Source organism: Merops nubicus, unplaced genomic scaffold (assembly GCF_000691845.1).
Source record: "Merops nubicus isolate BGI_N331 unplaced genomic scaffold, ASM69184v1 scaffold13859, whole genome shotgun sequence".
NCBI lineage: Eukaryota > Metazoa > Chordata > Aves > Coraciiformes > Meropidae > Merops > Merops nubicus.
In genome coordinates, this window is record NW_008633328.1 from 11,131 (window position 1) to 25,432 (window position 14,302).

General features: G+C 48.3%; 2 protein-coding genes across 2 annotated transcripts in view; one reads left to right on the forward strand and one right to left on the reverse strand.

Annotated features, from left to right (window-relative positions):
* LOC103780538 (monocarboxylate transporter 3) overlaps positions 1-2,181 on the forward strand; it is a 4,885-nt gene extending 2,704 nt beyond the window's left edge. Inside the window, exon 4 of the mRNA XM_008948227.1 lies at positions 1,799-2,181. Within this exon, the coding sequence (XP_008946475.1) occupies positions 1,799-2,181 (383 nt within the window). The remainder of the gene's footprint in view (positions 1-1,798) is intronic.
* Positions 2,182-6,094: 3,913 nt separating this feature from the next.
* On the reverse strand, positions 6,095-13,972 carry PICK1 (protein interacting with PRKCA 1). The gene is made up of 12 exons (XM_008948225.1): positions 13,916-13,972; positions 12,719-12,830; positions 12,145-12,273; positions 11,962-12,028; positions 10,575-10,664; positions 10,102-10,155; positions 9,955-10,017; positions 9,557-9,690; positions 8,869-8,961; positions 8,032-8,082; positions 6,626-6,770; positions 6,095-6,397 (listed from the first exon to the last, which is right to left on the reverse strand). The coding sequence occupies exons 1-12, from the start codon at positions 13,954-13,956 to the stop codon at positions 6,141-6,143; spliced, it is 1,236 nt and encodes a 411-aa protein (XP_008946473.1). The 5' UTR covers positions 13,957-13,972; the 3' UTR covers positions 6,095-6,140.
* Positions 13,973-14,302: the final 330 nt, after the last annotated feature.

Genomic DNA, 14,302 nt, shown 5'->3' on the forward strand with positions numbered 1-14,302 from the left:
GAGGAGAGGGTCTTTGAAGTTCTCCTTGGTCTTTTGATTGGTGTTGTGAGTAATGATCTCAATTTGTGCTGGCCTCAGTCCCAAAGCACAGGCCAATCAAGCCCAAACAGTTTGTACAGCCACCCGAGGCATTTGCTGTGCTTTTTTTTTAAGAGGATTAAGACACTCACAGCTTCTCAACCAGTCTAGCCTAGGCCACCATCCCTGCTAAGGTCCGTGCCCCACAAACAGGCTGTCGAATGAAAAGAGACCCAAGAGGTTGGTGCAGGTTGCTGTTAAGTGTCTGGTCAAGTCTGAGAACCCAAATCATGCCAAAGGCTGATTTCCAAATGAATTTAAGTTCACTGCATGTGCAGTTTGTGAGGGAGAGTTGGGGATGGACTATGGGCAGGAACCACTCCGTTGCTTCTTGGACTTCCTTCCTTCAGCTCTACCTAAAGCTAAAGCCCATCAGTGAAGGCCTTTGTGTGAGTGGCCCTTTTCCCACCACATACCACCAGTTCTGAGCAAAGCCCTCCCTCAGCAACTCCACTCAGCTCTCAGGTAAAAACTGGTGGCCAAGAGAAGACCCTTTGATGCTATCAGAAGCTCATGTCTCATTTGACATGCTGTGAGGTGGGCAGCTGCCCCAGACCAGGGAGGGTCAAGAAATACCTGTCTTGGAGACAGCTGCAGAGAGTGAGATCATGCAGGGAAAAGGAGGTTGGACAGTGGCTGGGGATGAAGGACATCCCTTGGCCCTCCTGCCTCCATGCCTTGGTACCACATCCATGCACAACAGGGTGCAGATGGTGCAGGGTCACCAAAGAATGGTGTTGAGGAGAGCCCAATGTCATGGTTCCCATCACCCCTGGGGGAGGACCTGCTGCTGCAGGGAGCCCAGTGTCATGGTTCCCACCACCCCCGTTGCAGCAGGACCCTCCTGGTGCAGGAAACTGGAGTGTGGTGGCAAACCCCACGGCTCAGTCTCGGGGGAGCAGCACTCGGCTGGAAGAAGGGAGCTGAACAAAGTGGCTTTGTTTGGTGTAATCCTCCTGAGCTGCTTCCTGCTCGGCGGGGCCAAGGGCGTTTGGCACAGGATAAGCTGCACACCCACAGACACACACGCAGGATTCTTGCTGGGAATTCACCCTGTGCCCCCCACGACTGCTCCAGGAGGCACCTTGGTGTGCCCCGGGGCAGGTTTCAGGGCCATGGAGCAGGGACTGGGACAGAGGCACAGTCAGGAGGGTGCAGGACCAGGCTAGAGCCCCCAACCATCGTGGCCCCATCCTGACACTAGCAGGGTAGGTGCTCAGGCTCCTCAGCACCCAGGACTGGGATCCCTTCCTCCGTTGCCAGCTCTGGTGCATCCAGAAGACACGTTGTGAACGTCTCTTTGGCAAAGAAACCATCAGATGTGGGCCAACCAAAGGGATTTTTCTGCCAGGGGGATGTTTCTTCTCCCCCTCTGAATGCTGTCCTGACAGGATAGCTTAAGAAATAGAAATGCCTCTCAAATTTTCTTTTCTGAGACTGGACAAGCAAAGCCCTCAGAGGCATGTCCCACCTTGGCAAGAAGAAAATGGCCCACCACGATGCCAGCCCATCCCATCCGTGTGTCACAGTTATTTAGCCTTGGCCAGAGAAGGGAGAACACCAACCCTGGACTCTCACAGTGCTTTCTTTGGTGGTACAGAGTCACCCAGGGTGATTTTTTTGTAGATGTTGAGTCTTCTTGCCCTTCCAAATGCAGGGCTGCTCAGGCAGGACGGGCGTGGGCCGAGGTTAACCCTCCAATGTCTTCTCCACCCACCAGGCCGCTTGGTCGACGCTCTGAAGAACTATGAGGTGATCTTCTACCTGGCAGGCTCCGAGGTGGCCCTCTCTGCACTCTTCCTAGCCACGGCCACCTACTGCTGCCTGAGCAGAAGGAAGAAGGAGCCCCCCCCGGGGAAGAACCCCCCCACGGGCGGTGGCAGCGACACCGAGGAGGCCGAGTCTGACGTGCAGGAGGCTGAGGAGCACAGTGGAGAGAACCACCAGCTGGCCCACAGCACTGACCACGCCACGGGGGTGCCCAGTGAGGAGCCCAACCACCTGGCAGAGGAGCAGAGTGGGGAGGGGGGCGGGTGCCCCGAGAGGGATGGGGAGGTGTTGGCACGAGACGTTGACCCCACGGTGGAGAGGGACAGGTTTTAAGCCAGGGTAGGGGGGGACAGGGATGGATAAAAATGGTCTTGTTTGCACCCACCTCGAGTGTGGGAGGGTAGGTGGGAGATGGGGTGGAGAAAGTGGAGGCAGAAGCAGGTGGATGGAGTAAGAGGGAGAGGTCTAAGAGTTGGTCCTTTTATGTACATATGTACCTACCTGGTGACATGTCTGCTTGCATCCTGCACCCATGCTGGTACAACACAGGCTCAGAGCAGCCCAAACATCAAAAAAAAAAAAAAAAAAAAAAAAAAAAAAAAAAAAAAAAAAAAAAATCTTCTTTCCTCACTTCCAAACCAGCCCTGGAGAAAGTCTTTTGAAGAGGCTGCCAAGGACTCTCCTTTTCCTTCTGCGTTGTCACAATACAGACCACAAACAATTAGAGACTCTTTGTAATCAGCTCTGGTATGCTTTGGTCTGGTGTGTTTTCTCCACCCTGCTCCCAGGGTCAGGCCAGGCTGTGGGTTTAGGAGATGGTGTCACTCACAGCTACCATCCAGGCCACCTCCAGGTAGACACCATGTTCCCTACAATCCCTACCTCAGACTGCCAAAACCTGTGAGACACTGGCTCACTGCCGTCTGGAGCAGCTTTTGTGGGTGGTGAAGCCAGGGTGGTGACACATGAAGTTGCTTCTCCACGTAGGGAAGTGCTGGGTTAAAGGACGTTGCTGAGAAGACACCTAAGAAAGACCAAAGCTATTGGGTGAGTAGCCGTGAGATGGAGCTTCACCATCAGGACTAGCACCCAACTTTAGGGTGCAGTGAGTCCTGTTGTCATCTAAGGGACCATCTTGGCCCCTCTGGGAGACAGGGGGATCCAGGGCAGGTGAATAACCACGTCCCAGGAGTGTCACCAGAGGCGTGTGTGTGTGTTTCCCTTTTAAAGAGAAGAAAAGCCCCTTACGTAAAGGAATCAAAGGTACAAGCAGGAGGCCAAGCCCCAGCCCGTGGGTGCCCCTGAGGAGGGTGTGGGGCACGTGGTGGGGCAGGCAGTGACCCCCTCGCCCCCGCCGCGGCGGTGGATTTCTCGATTGGGAGAGGTCAACCTTCCCTGGCATGCTTAAACCTCTCCTAAGCTGCTTTAGGGCTGGATCTCTTCTAAACACCCCTGGGCAAAGCCCTTTCTTCCGTTTTCCTGAACTGCTTCACCTCAGAGGCCCTGCAGGAACCTGTGACTAGAGAGAGGGATCAAAAGCTAAGCACAGGGCCACAGGGCTGGCAGCCCATGGGACCCTCAGAGCAGATGTTTCACCCCAGACCAGACTGACTACAAATTTTGGGGTAACAGGTGAAGGCTGCAGGACCTGTAGAGCCTTTTAAACCCAGCAGGGGAGCAGGGATGTGGAGGAGAAGGTTTCCTTGTAGATGGTCCCAAGCAAAGAGGAGTCAATGATGAATGAAAGAGCTGCTGAAGGATGTCAGGTCAAGAAGAGATGTAAGAACTGGCAGTTGAAGGAGAGATGAACCCCATGGGGCTGTGCCCTGTCCCTCTGTGGCTAACAACACCCTGGTTAGCTCTGATTGTGAGACAGCCACAGTGGTGACTTGGGTTTTTTTCCCATTCAAACCCCCTTAGAAACACCCTAAATCAGACTAAGCACCACAACAATCCCCTGGGAGAACAAGGAGCAGCAGCAAGGGCCTTGGAGCTCTGGGGGCATTCATTCTCTGCTCCACAAGCTTGTTCTCCCCCCACCCCCCCCAAGGTAAGATTGCTCTTTCTGCTCAGTCAAGTTGCTCCACATCTTCCCCAGCACTCCAAATTCTTTTCCTTATTGATTTACCCCCTTCCAAGGACCAGCCCACAACTCCCCAGAGGTCCAAGGTCCACTGGATGACAACAAGTGCCCTTGGCAGCAACAGGGAGGTCGCTAGAACAAGGTCCCCTCTGTCTTCTTTTCACCAGTCAACATTTCCTACTAAGCCTTCTGCTTTTAAACCTTTCCACAAAAGCCTTTAGGGCACAAGATCTCACTCCAGACACTGCTGTAGGACACCCAGACCTCTTCCTGCCCCACCACTGCAAAAAAAAACACCCCGTGGTGGCACTGCCTGCAAGTTGGCTTCCAAGCAGGCTCCACTGAGGCATTTCCTCTGTTCCTCTTGGCACAGCCACCAGCTCTGAAAGAGGATCAGGGACTTAAGCATCAGCTGAAGCTTGTGATGCAAGAGCTGAGCTGTGTGGAGAAGCTGGCCCTGGAGGGGTGCAAGGATGCCACTGGGCAGGACTTGGAGGCAACAGCTGGTGTTCCCCTGGGGCGCCAAGGTGCAGAGAAGCTGGTGTTACACAGAGGATTGGCCTTGCTGCAGCAGCTACAAGCCACCTTTTGTGGAAACCTGGGCTGTAGTGACCACAACAGCTTGGCAGAGATTAGCCACCAATATGAGAAAGAGAAAAAAAGTGGTCTGCAGATGACACCCATCTGCCCATCGTTGTATTTTAAGAATAAAAACCAACAGAGGATGAGCAAGTAAATCTCTAAAGAAAATTCATGAAGGGCAGGAAAGGAGATGTCACATTTTTCTTTATTAGAGACAATAGTCAGTACATCAGAGTCTGTTTAAATCTTTCAAAGCAGCTTGACCACAGATGGATTTCTTCCAGGCACCCATAGAGATGACAAAGTTCCAAAAACAAATCAAAGAGGGGAAAAAAAACCCCAAACAAACATCTCAGTCATAAATTAAGGCCCATAAATAACTTCTTCTGTTACCACTAGAATGTAACGACAGACAAATCAAACCCCTTGCCTCTGAGGACACCACTCCTGGCAGCTCTGCTGCCCACTAAGAGTGAAAGTGCCATCTGCATCTGGGAACAGCCAGAAGGGGTGGAGAGAAGAGAAAAGGAAGGAGGAATGAAGCAGCTGCACTTACCTTGGTTTTCCTTCTCCCCCTTCCCTGGTGCTGGGAGATGTGACGTTAGCTACAGCTTCTGGCTGGCCCAGAGGCAGCACAGAATGGTTGTGCAGAGAGGAGGGATGGTGGGGGTGGCACACTAGCCACACTCTCCACTAAAAATAAAAACCTCAGAGCCCAACCTATAGACCACGTCTTCCTCTCTCCACAAACCTTCCTGTCTCTTTAATTTGAGGATGGGGCATCTCCTTTGTGGTTCTGAAGTGGCTTCTGCACAAGGAAAAAAAGGTGCACGGCTAGGTGCACATCCTCAAGATGCACGTTTTGCTACTGTCCACCACAAGGAGCCCAAAGAGAGGAGAATGATGGAGAGGAAACACATGCAGCTTTGCTGTTATTCCCAAAAACCTCCCTGCTTCAGACAAGCACTCTCACCTCAGCACCTCTGCTGAGCAGGAGGGCTCCTCCCTGACCCAGGTCCCTCCTTCCCAATGGGAAGGGCAGAGCCACATCCTGCAGGGCTCTAGCCCCGGGGTGCAGCTATGGAGTGTGGGAGCTCGGGCACTGTGAGGAAGGCTGGGAGGGGTGGGAGTGACCATCCTACACAAGTCAGTCCTGCAGCCCATGGGGACAGACAGAAGAGACAGAGGAAACTTAAAACAGGCCAGAGAACAGGAAGCTTGAAGACAATGCACAGTGGGATGCAGAGAACAATACTGGTGCTGACACTTCCCCATAGCACAAGAAGAGGACAGAAGGGTCTGTCCCCACCATCCAAAACCATCTCTAGATGTTTAACTGGCCAGAAGGGAGTGGTGCACCCTACATGCTCAGCACTGTACTGTCTGCACACGGTGGTGGGGTGGGGTGGGGACTCTTCCTCCCCACACCTCAGTACCCAACTTAGGCAGCAGAATATCCAGGCAAACAAGCAACAGAAGAGAGAGGAAAGCAGAGGCTGGTCCCAATCCAACCAGCCACCCTCACCCAAAGCAAAGGAGGGATCCCAGGCTGGACGTACACAGAAGTCACAGAGGATGAACTGCCAAGTAAAATACAAGTTTTTATAACAGTCTGCAAAGTCTCTCCTCAGGCATCATCAATGAGCTTCACACTATCTGCATTCTCCTTCCCACTACCCTCTCTCTCACTCCCTCCTCCTCCTTCTTCTTCTTCTTCTTCTGCCCCCTCTGTGTACATGTCCTTCTGCCCATAGCTGAGCGTGGTGCGGGCGAGGTCCACCTCGATGGGGAAGACATCGGCACCTCGGAGCACGGCGTAGCAGTCATCATAGTATTTGGACATGGTGGAGACAAAACGCTGGAGCTGGAACACGATGTCCTGCACTGTAGTGGAGACAAGTTGGGAAAGAATCGGGTGAAAACTCCTTTCCCAAAGAGCCTGTGAAGGTTGTGATGGAGCTTCCATCGCTCGCAGGACGTACAGACTCACGAGGAGCTTGAGGGGGGACTTGAAGTAGACTTGAGGGGGGAGGTCTCAGGCACAGCCACAGCAAAGTCCTTCAGCTGCAGCCTTCTGAGCTGAGCTGAGTGAGGAGGAGGAAGGCCACTCACCGTGTTTCTGGTCCAGGAGCTCTATTTTCTCTAGCACATCTTTCCTCATCTTGGCGAAGCGCGTGCGAGCCTCCTGCCGGCAGCGCAGCACGAGCCGGTACTCGTAGTTCCCAGTGCTGACCCTGTAGAGGGGTTCACCCAGAGCCTGCCAAAAACAAGGGTGCCACTTGAGGCACTCCCATGACAGTGCCTGTCCACCAGGTTTGGTTTCTGAGGACTCACAATGAGCTTGGGTGATTTTACAGCCCGCTCGGGCTCGTTGGGACTGCCGCCGGGGAGCAGGGAAGGTGAGGAACAGCTGGCAGCCAAAGGGGACATCCTGAGGGCCAAACACACACTAACTGTGGCAAAGCAAAGAGAAATGCACCTTCTAACCCAGCTCAGAGGAGTGGGATGGCTTCTAATCCAAACTGTTGAGATGGGCACCATGAGCAAACAAGTCTTGGGTCTGAGGGATGTATCAATTTGTACCAATCCCATAGAAAATTCTGCCCTCCTCTGTAAGTTTTGCCTTATATTGGTAAATATAATATAATATATTATATTTAATATATTGTCTTATATTGTCTCTTAATTGACATATTATACATCTGCACAGGGAACCCTGGGGTAGCTTGATGTAGTTAGAGAGGTCCTTGCTTATGGTGGGGGTTGTTGGACTAGATGACCTTTGAGGTCCCTTCCAGCCCAGACATTCTGTGATTCTATCTACAACCATCCAGAATGCTGGAAACCAGCAGGGATGGATCTATACGTTGTCCCACAGAAGAGTTTTGAGAGAATAGGGTTAGGTTTGTCAGCAAACCAGCCTTCTCCTCTTGCACCTGTAAACTTAACGTATGTAAAAACACAGCAGGTAAGAATTAGTTCTAAAATCCTAAACCAGGTTACTGGTGAAAGTTGCCACTTCTTTTCTTTATGAAGTCTTTTGATTTTTAATTACTTATTTTAAAAAAGAAAGTCCTCAGAGAGATCCTTTAATCAATTTTTCTCAACTCCAAAGGCAGCTTTCACATGGCTAGAAAAGCTAAGCCTCCATTTCTCAGAAAGGAGCCCAGAATTAATGATAAGCTGTACACTACACACAAATGGAATCTGTGAAGGTAACACCTTAATCCTCCTTACACAAGCTAATGTTACTTAAACACTGAGACAGGCAACCACTGAGCAAACAAGCTGCAGAGGAGCTGTCTGGTCTCTCCTCTACTCCACAGAGCCAGTGATTCATGACAATCCTTGGCAGCGTTTCCTAGGTAAAATTTAAGGATCTCTGATTTCTAATCTGTAAAGAACAAACATGTGGAACTCTCAGGAGGCACCTGGCAGTTTGGGTGCACACTGGCACAAAGTATTTTGGCACTGGGAAGCTGCAGAAACCAAGTTGTCATTGCCACAGCCTTACTCACAATGCAGCTGTACTCCTCGTCGTCCATCTCTTTGACTTTCAGGCAGTAAGACTTGGATTTAAAATTAAAGAAAGAAAACAAGAAGGAAATATTAAGAATTAGAAGCAATTTCACCATCACCCACAGTCACATGGATGTATTGTTTCAATCCTTCCTTCCATGCTGCAGCTATGGATGCTAAGAAAGCACAGTCAGAGTGTGTTAAATATCCCAGGTGGAAATAAAATCTACTTTTCACTTGCCTTAGGGCTGCAGTTCCCCATAATTCTCTCAACTGGTAAAAGGAAATAGGTTCTTACAGGTATAAAACAGATACACTTAACAGCTCTGCCCTTTTTGGGTGTAGAAAAGAAGGGCTGAGTGGAATGGAGGAGTTAAAAAACCCAAACAAACCACAAATAAAAGGCATGGTCTAATTTAAAGCAAATACAATTTGGCAGTTGTTTAATTTGGCTAAAAAAAAAAAAGACACTGTCCAAAACTACCTGAAAAATAGAGACTGGAAAGCTATTTAGGGGAGTTCAAGAGCCTAAGTTGCATAGGATTTTTTTACAAATAAATAAGGAAATTAATTTAGCCATGTAGAAAATAAGTCATCTGGATTCTGGGAGGTCTTTCTTACCAGTGAGAACTGTCAGGTCAGAAGCAGGTGTCACAATTTGAGTAATCCAGCAATAGAAAAAGAATTGAAAAAAAGAATGCATGGATTGTGGAAGGATGGACATGTGGTTGTAAAAGCTCCATGTGACTCTCAAGCTACAATTCTACAACACTTCATCCCAAGCAGCACTTAAAATAACCCCCAAAACCACCCCCAAAAAAAGGCAGGCAGCTCACCAAATATTCAAACTTGACATCCAGGTATTTTTTGATGGTCAGCCTCGTGTCAGGAATGGCTTTGTTCAGATATGTATTCAGGTCAGTAAGCATCTGCAAAGGAAACATCCTGCTGTTGAGTGCAAGACCAAAAAGCATGACCAGGTTTCAAGTGCAACCTTTTAACCAGCCCAAGTCACAAGACTGCCTCCAGTTAACTCTTTTTTGAACTGGAGAATCAACTAGAGTGGGAAGAAAATGTTTGATCTTCACTCAGAATTGCCACAGTTGGGCAGCTATTGCTGTCACTGGCAAGTGGTTCCAGTGTCAGAAATGGAGGCCTCACTTCTGCTCTGAATTCAACATCTTTTGACTCATCTTTTCCATTTTCTTTTTCAACTGGTCCTGGAAACTGCTCTCCCTGACTCAGAGGCTCACTACCCAATGTTGTCCAGCCAACATGGCACTGACAGTGGTACCTAAATGATCATTTAATCCTCTCTTTGCTAAGCCAAGTGGAGAGATCCCCTGGAGACTCATTAAATATATTGATTGAAATCCTGAAGTTGTTCCTGGACTGCTTATCAAAACTCTTCTTAAATTTAATGATGGCTTTTAATGATGGGAATCAGGGAAAGGGCTCTAGGGACCACACTGATCAAACTGCCCTCTCATCCTCAACAGAAGAAGGGAGGAATTTCCTCCTTACTGGCTTGATAGTTTTCAGGAGGTGAATCCCAAACTTCTCGATGCTGCGATGGGCGTCGGCGAACTTCACAAAGGCTTCACTGGCAGCTGGCTGGGGCTCCCTCACTCCAATGACAGAGAAAACATCTCCAAATGCTGCATGGAGGGTAAAAAAACACCAACAGATGAAAGAAGTTGGGCCTGGAGGAGAACCTTGCCTCCAGTATTACAGCCTCTCTCCATAACCTTGGCCTCAGGTGGGGAATGATGCCACGTGGTCCCTAAACACCAGAAGTTAGCAGGGTATTTCTTCAGGGTCCCAGTTTTCTTTGGGTGAGGGAATCATACTTCTAAGGGCTGATTAAAACTCCTGAAACTGGAAGCCAAAGATTTCTGCTCCCTTCACTCAGACTCTTTTACCTCTGTGTGTCTGGGATAGCTCAAAGAAAGCTCTGAGAAGACTCCTGGTGTGCTCTGTTAAGCCTGGAATGGAAACCAGAAGAAGCATTTGAATCATTTCCCTAAATGCAGCAGAGGCATCTGGTGTCTGATGAAAGACAAAATTACCTTTGTATAACTCTGCAGTCCTCTCCAGCTCCTCCAGTCTCTTCACCAGTCCATCTAAATGGAAACAAGAACCAGAACACAGAATCACAAGTCCAAGCCAGGACAGAGCTAAAACATGACTGCCTAGAAAAACATCACTTAGACACCTTTTGGTTCACATTTCCCTCTCCTCTTAATGCCTGTCCTCCGATTTGACATGGAAAGCTTTTAAAATAACTGTCAACTTAATTTACAGTGTAGGGTCATCCCCTATATGCATTCACCAAGGGGGTCCTCACTTTAATTTCACCTTAGCTAACATTTAAATGGCCTCAGTGACAAGATACCTCAGTCAGAAGGGCAGTGAGGCATAGAAGAAGGAGAGAATTATGAAGGAATACTGTAGAACATGCAAAGAACAATGAAAAATAGGCAAGCACAAGAAGGTAAGTGCTTCTGGAAAAGAAAAAAATGTGCTTCTGGACACAACTTACCATTGCAAAGTATGGCTCTGCTCAGCCCCAGGGCATCTGCTGTCCCTGAGCTCATGTTTTCTACCAGTCGATGCTTGACCTTCTTCAATACTAGAGGCCAAAAGAGAATGGCAAACCAGGATCAGGAGCAGTTCTGGGGGCATAAAAAGCTCACTAGCAGACTTCCCTGGTTTCTCAGGCATGGAATAAAGTGAATTTAACTTTCTAGTGAGGTAGCAGCCAGAAAAAGAATGATTTAGAAACCAGATGTTTGGTCCAGCCATGTATGGCACAACTTCTACAGCACAAGTCTCATGAGAAGCAGCTGAAGGAATCTGGGCTGTTTCGTCTGAAGAAAAGAAGAGTCAGAGGAGATCTTATCACTCTTTAGAACTACCTGAAACGAGGTTGTAGAGAGGTGGGTGCCTCTTTCTCACAAGTAGCAAGTGATAGGACAAGAGAAAAGTACCTCAAGTTGTGCCAGGGGAGGTTTAGGTTGGATATTAGGAAAAATTTCTTCACCAAAAAGGTTGTCAAGCCCTGGAACAGGCTGCCCAGGGAAGTGGTGGAGTCACCATCCCTTGGATGAGTTTAAAAGTCACATAGATATGGTGCTTAGGGATATGGTTGAGCAGTGGACTTGGTAGGGTTAAGTGAACGGTTGGATTTGATGATCTCAAAGGTCTTGCTTCAACCTAAACGATTCTGTGATTCTATCCTGCCTGCCTGTTGTGCTCTCACATCCTCTCTACTTCCATCAGCAGAGCTCCAGCACTTCTTTTGGAAGACTGGGAATCATTTTGTTATAAGCTACCTATCATGACATTTGGAACTAACCTTTGCTTATGCTCCTTGCTGTCCTACTTCAGCTGAAGTCAGAAGACAAGGGGCACAATCACTTCCTTACTCCTGCTGGACACGCTATTTTTGATACAGGCCAGGAATAAAAACAGAAATAAAGCCTCTCCTCTCTCCTATAAAATTTATGGTTGTACAAGACTCAATGTAGACAGGTATTTCAGCACTGTTCTCCAACCTGAGAAACTGCAACCAGTGTTTATTGAGAAACACATTTCTGTGTCCAGCTGAAAATCTCAATAAGTCAGCATGACTTGAAGGTATTAAAAATAAATTATCTGGTTGAGTTTCATCATCCATGCTCAACAGAGAAAACCAAGCCTCCTACAACAATACTCAAGCCTCAATTTAACTTGAAAAACTATTTCGAGAAGTCAGAGAGGGATTTTGTTTTTAACCTGTTCTTCTTTTTGACAGTGTCCATCTGAAAATGACTGAGTTAAGAGGAAGAATGGAACCGTAATGTTGCTCTGGTTTTAGCTGGGATCAACCTGAAAGGCAACCCCTCCATGCCACTGTAACACTCTAGGGAGAAAGAAACCAGTCTTACCAATATCCAGAGACTTGCCCTGCTTTGGGTCAGCCTGAAGCTTGTTGTAGTGTATGGTCACTTCTCCCTGTAGAAAGAGCAAATCCAAATCTGCTGTCCTGGGAGCAAGCAGCAGTGGCTCCCTTCATCAACAGACCATAAGCTATGACCCAAAAGCTCCAGTGACACCCTCCTACCTCTCACCTTTACCATCTGTATCATCTTGGCCACCTCCACTTTGGTCTTCCCTTTGACAGACTTCCCATTCACTCCTGTGATTTCATCCCCAGCTGCCACGGTGCCATCTAAGGCTGCTGGAGTGTTATCAAACACCTGGTGGGGAGGAGAAAGAGCACAGGTAGTCTGGAATCCACAACACAAAAGGTGAGTGCAGGGCTGAAGAACAAAGAAAAAAAGGACAATTTCCATTCCTCCTATTCAACTCAGTTATATTTTGCTCCTGGTGAAGCAGTTTTGCCCCTTTACTAACTAAGAAGTGGGCTGGTCATCTTGTTTCTAGTTCTCTCAAGAAGTTCTTGCCTCCAGGACTCACCTCCTCAGGCACAGGATTTCTTGGTATTGAGAATGTCTCACAGTTCCCCTGTGAATTTGAACACGCTGTCCAAAGAGAAGGATAATTACAAAAGTCTTAATTTAATGAATTAATTTAATTCTTCCATGCCTGCTAAGTACCAGAGCAAGGGAATCTCACACACTGGGAAGTGAGATGATGTCTATCACTTTGAGAAATAGAAATTTTTCTCTCATGAGTGCCCACCTGGACAATGTAGAGGCAGGGGCAGTACTGTGCTCCTCCCCCAATGCTGATCCCAATCAGGTTCTGAGAGTCCTTTTTCAGGGTCACTGTGCCAGGTACAGTGGGGATCCCCCTAAGAAAGAGAAGAGGAGAATGAATAACTGAACACAGCCAGCAGAGGTGCACTTGTGTGCAGCCATGTGGTACCTGAATGGACACCAAACTGCAAACACAGCAGGTACTGCATGTCTGAATTCAGCCCCTCAGGACCACCACAGAGCATGGGCCAGCAGAAAGACCTTCTGGGCTACCTTTACTGAGGCTGCATTCAAGGACTTGAGGTGGGAGAGATACCCTCACCCATTGATAGGCACTGAGGAAACATCATGTTTGACAGAGTGTTTCATCTGCTCTTAGTGCTGCAGCAAGACAAAATATTGCACAGCATAAATGAGATGCTTGTGTCCAAAGCAAATAGGACATGGACCTGTTGGAGCAGGTCCAGGAGGTGATCAGAGGGATGGAACACTTCTCCCATGAAGACAAGATGAGAGCTGGTGCTGTTCAGCCTGGAGAAAGCTCCAGGGAGACCTTTGTGCAGCCCTCCCATACCTGCAGGGGTCTTAAAAGAAAGCTGGGGAGGGACATTTTATGAGGGCTCATAGTGATAGGGTGAGGGGTACTGGCTTCAAACTGGAAGAGGGTAGATTTAGATTAGAAATTAGGAAGAATTTCTTTACTGTGAGGGTGGTGAGACACTGGCACAGGGAAGCTGTGAACACTCCATCACTGGAGGTGCTCAAGAGCAGCTTGGATGCGGCTCTGAGCAACCTGCTCTAGTGGGAAACTTCCCTGCCCGTGGCAGGATGGTTGGAGACAGATGATCCTTAAGGTCCCTTCCAGCCCAAACCATTCTCTGCTTCTACATTCCTATGTTAAATTAACTGCTAACCTCCTCAAACCTTTTATTTGCTCAGGAAAGACCAGTGTTCTCCTTCCAGACCTAAGGAGTCCAGAGGTTCTCTCCCCTTCTTCTCACCCCTTATTTTCTTTCCTCCAGTATAAATATTTTTCTCTCTGGCTAAGGTCATGGATTTCCAAAATCTCTCAGGACACAGCATCACCAGCAGGTAAATTGATCCACTCCCATCAGGTCTCATCTGCAAAGACTATTCCTACTGTCAGCCAAAACAGGAAAAAGACAAATGAAACACTCACATCTTATCTTCCTCCACATCATAGTCCAAATCTGCAAACATATTTACTCTGATCTGGAGCCAGCTCGAAGGGAACAGTGGGTACAGAGCTCTCTGGGAAGAAAGGACAGAACAGACAACCCTAAATCACTGATCTCAACAGAAAACTGCAAAGAATCAACCTTGCTGAGACCCTTGGGGTTTTTTTTGTGTACACCACACTGTGGTCTTTGTTCTTATCTCAAAGATAAAGATCACATCAAGTGTCTCTGACTCTTTTTTAGTCCTCGAGTCTGAATACTGCCCCACGTTCCCAAACCCACACGTGTGCAGGATTTCCAAAACACAGAACAAAACCCGGGTCTTTCTGGCAATTTTTTCCTGGCAATATTTCCGGTTTTTATCCCTG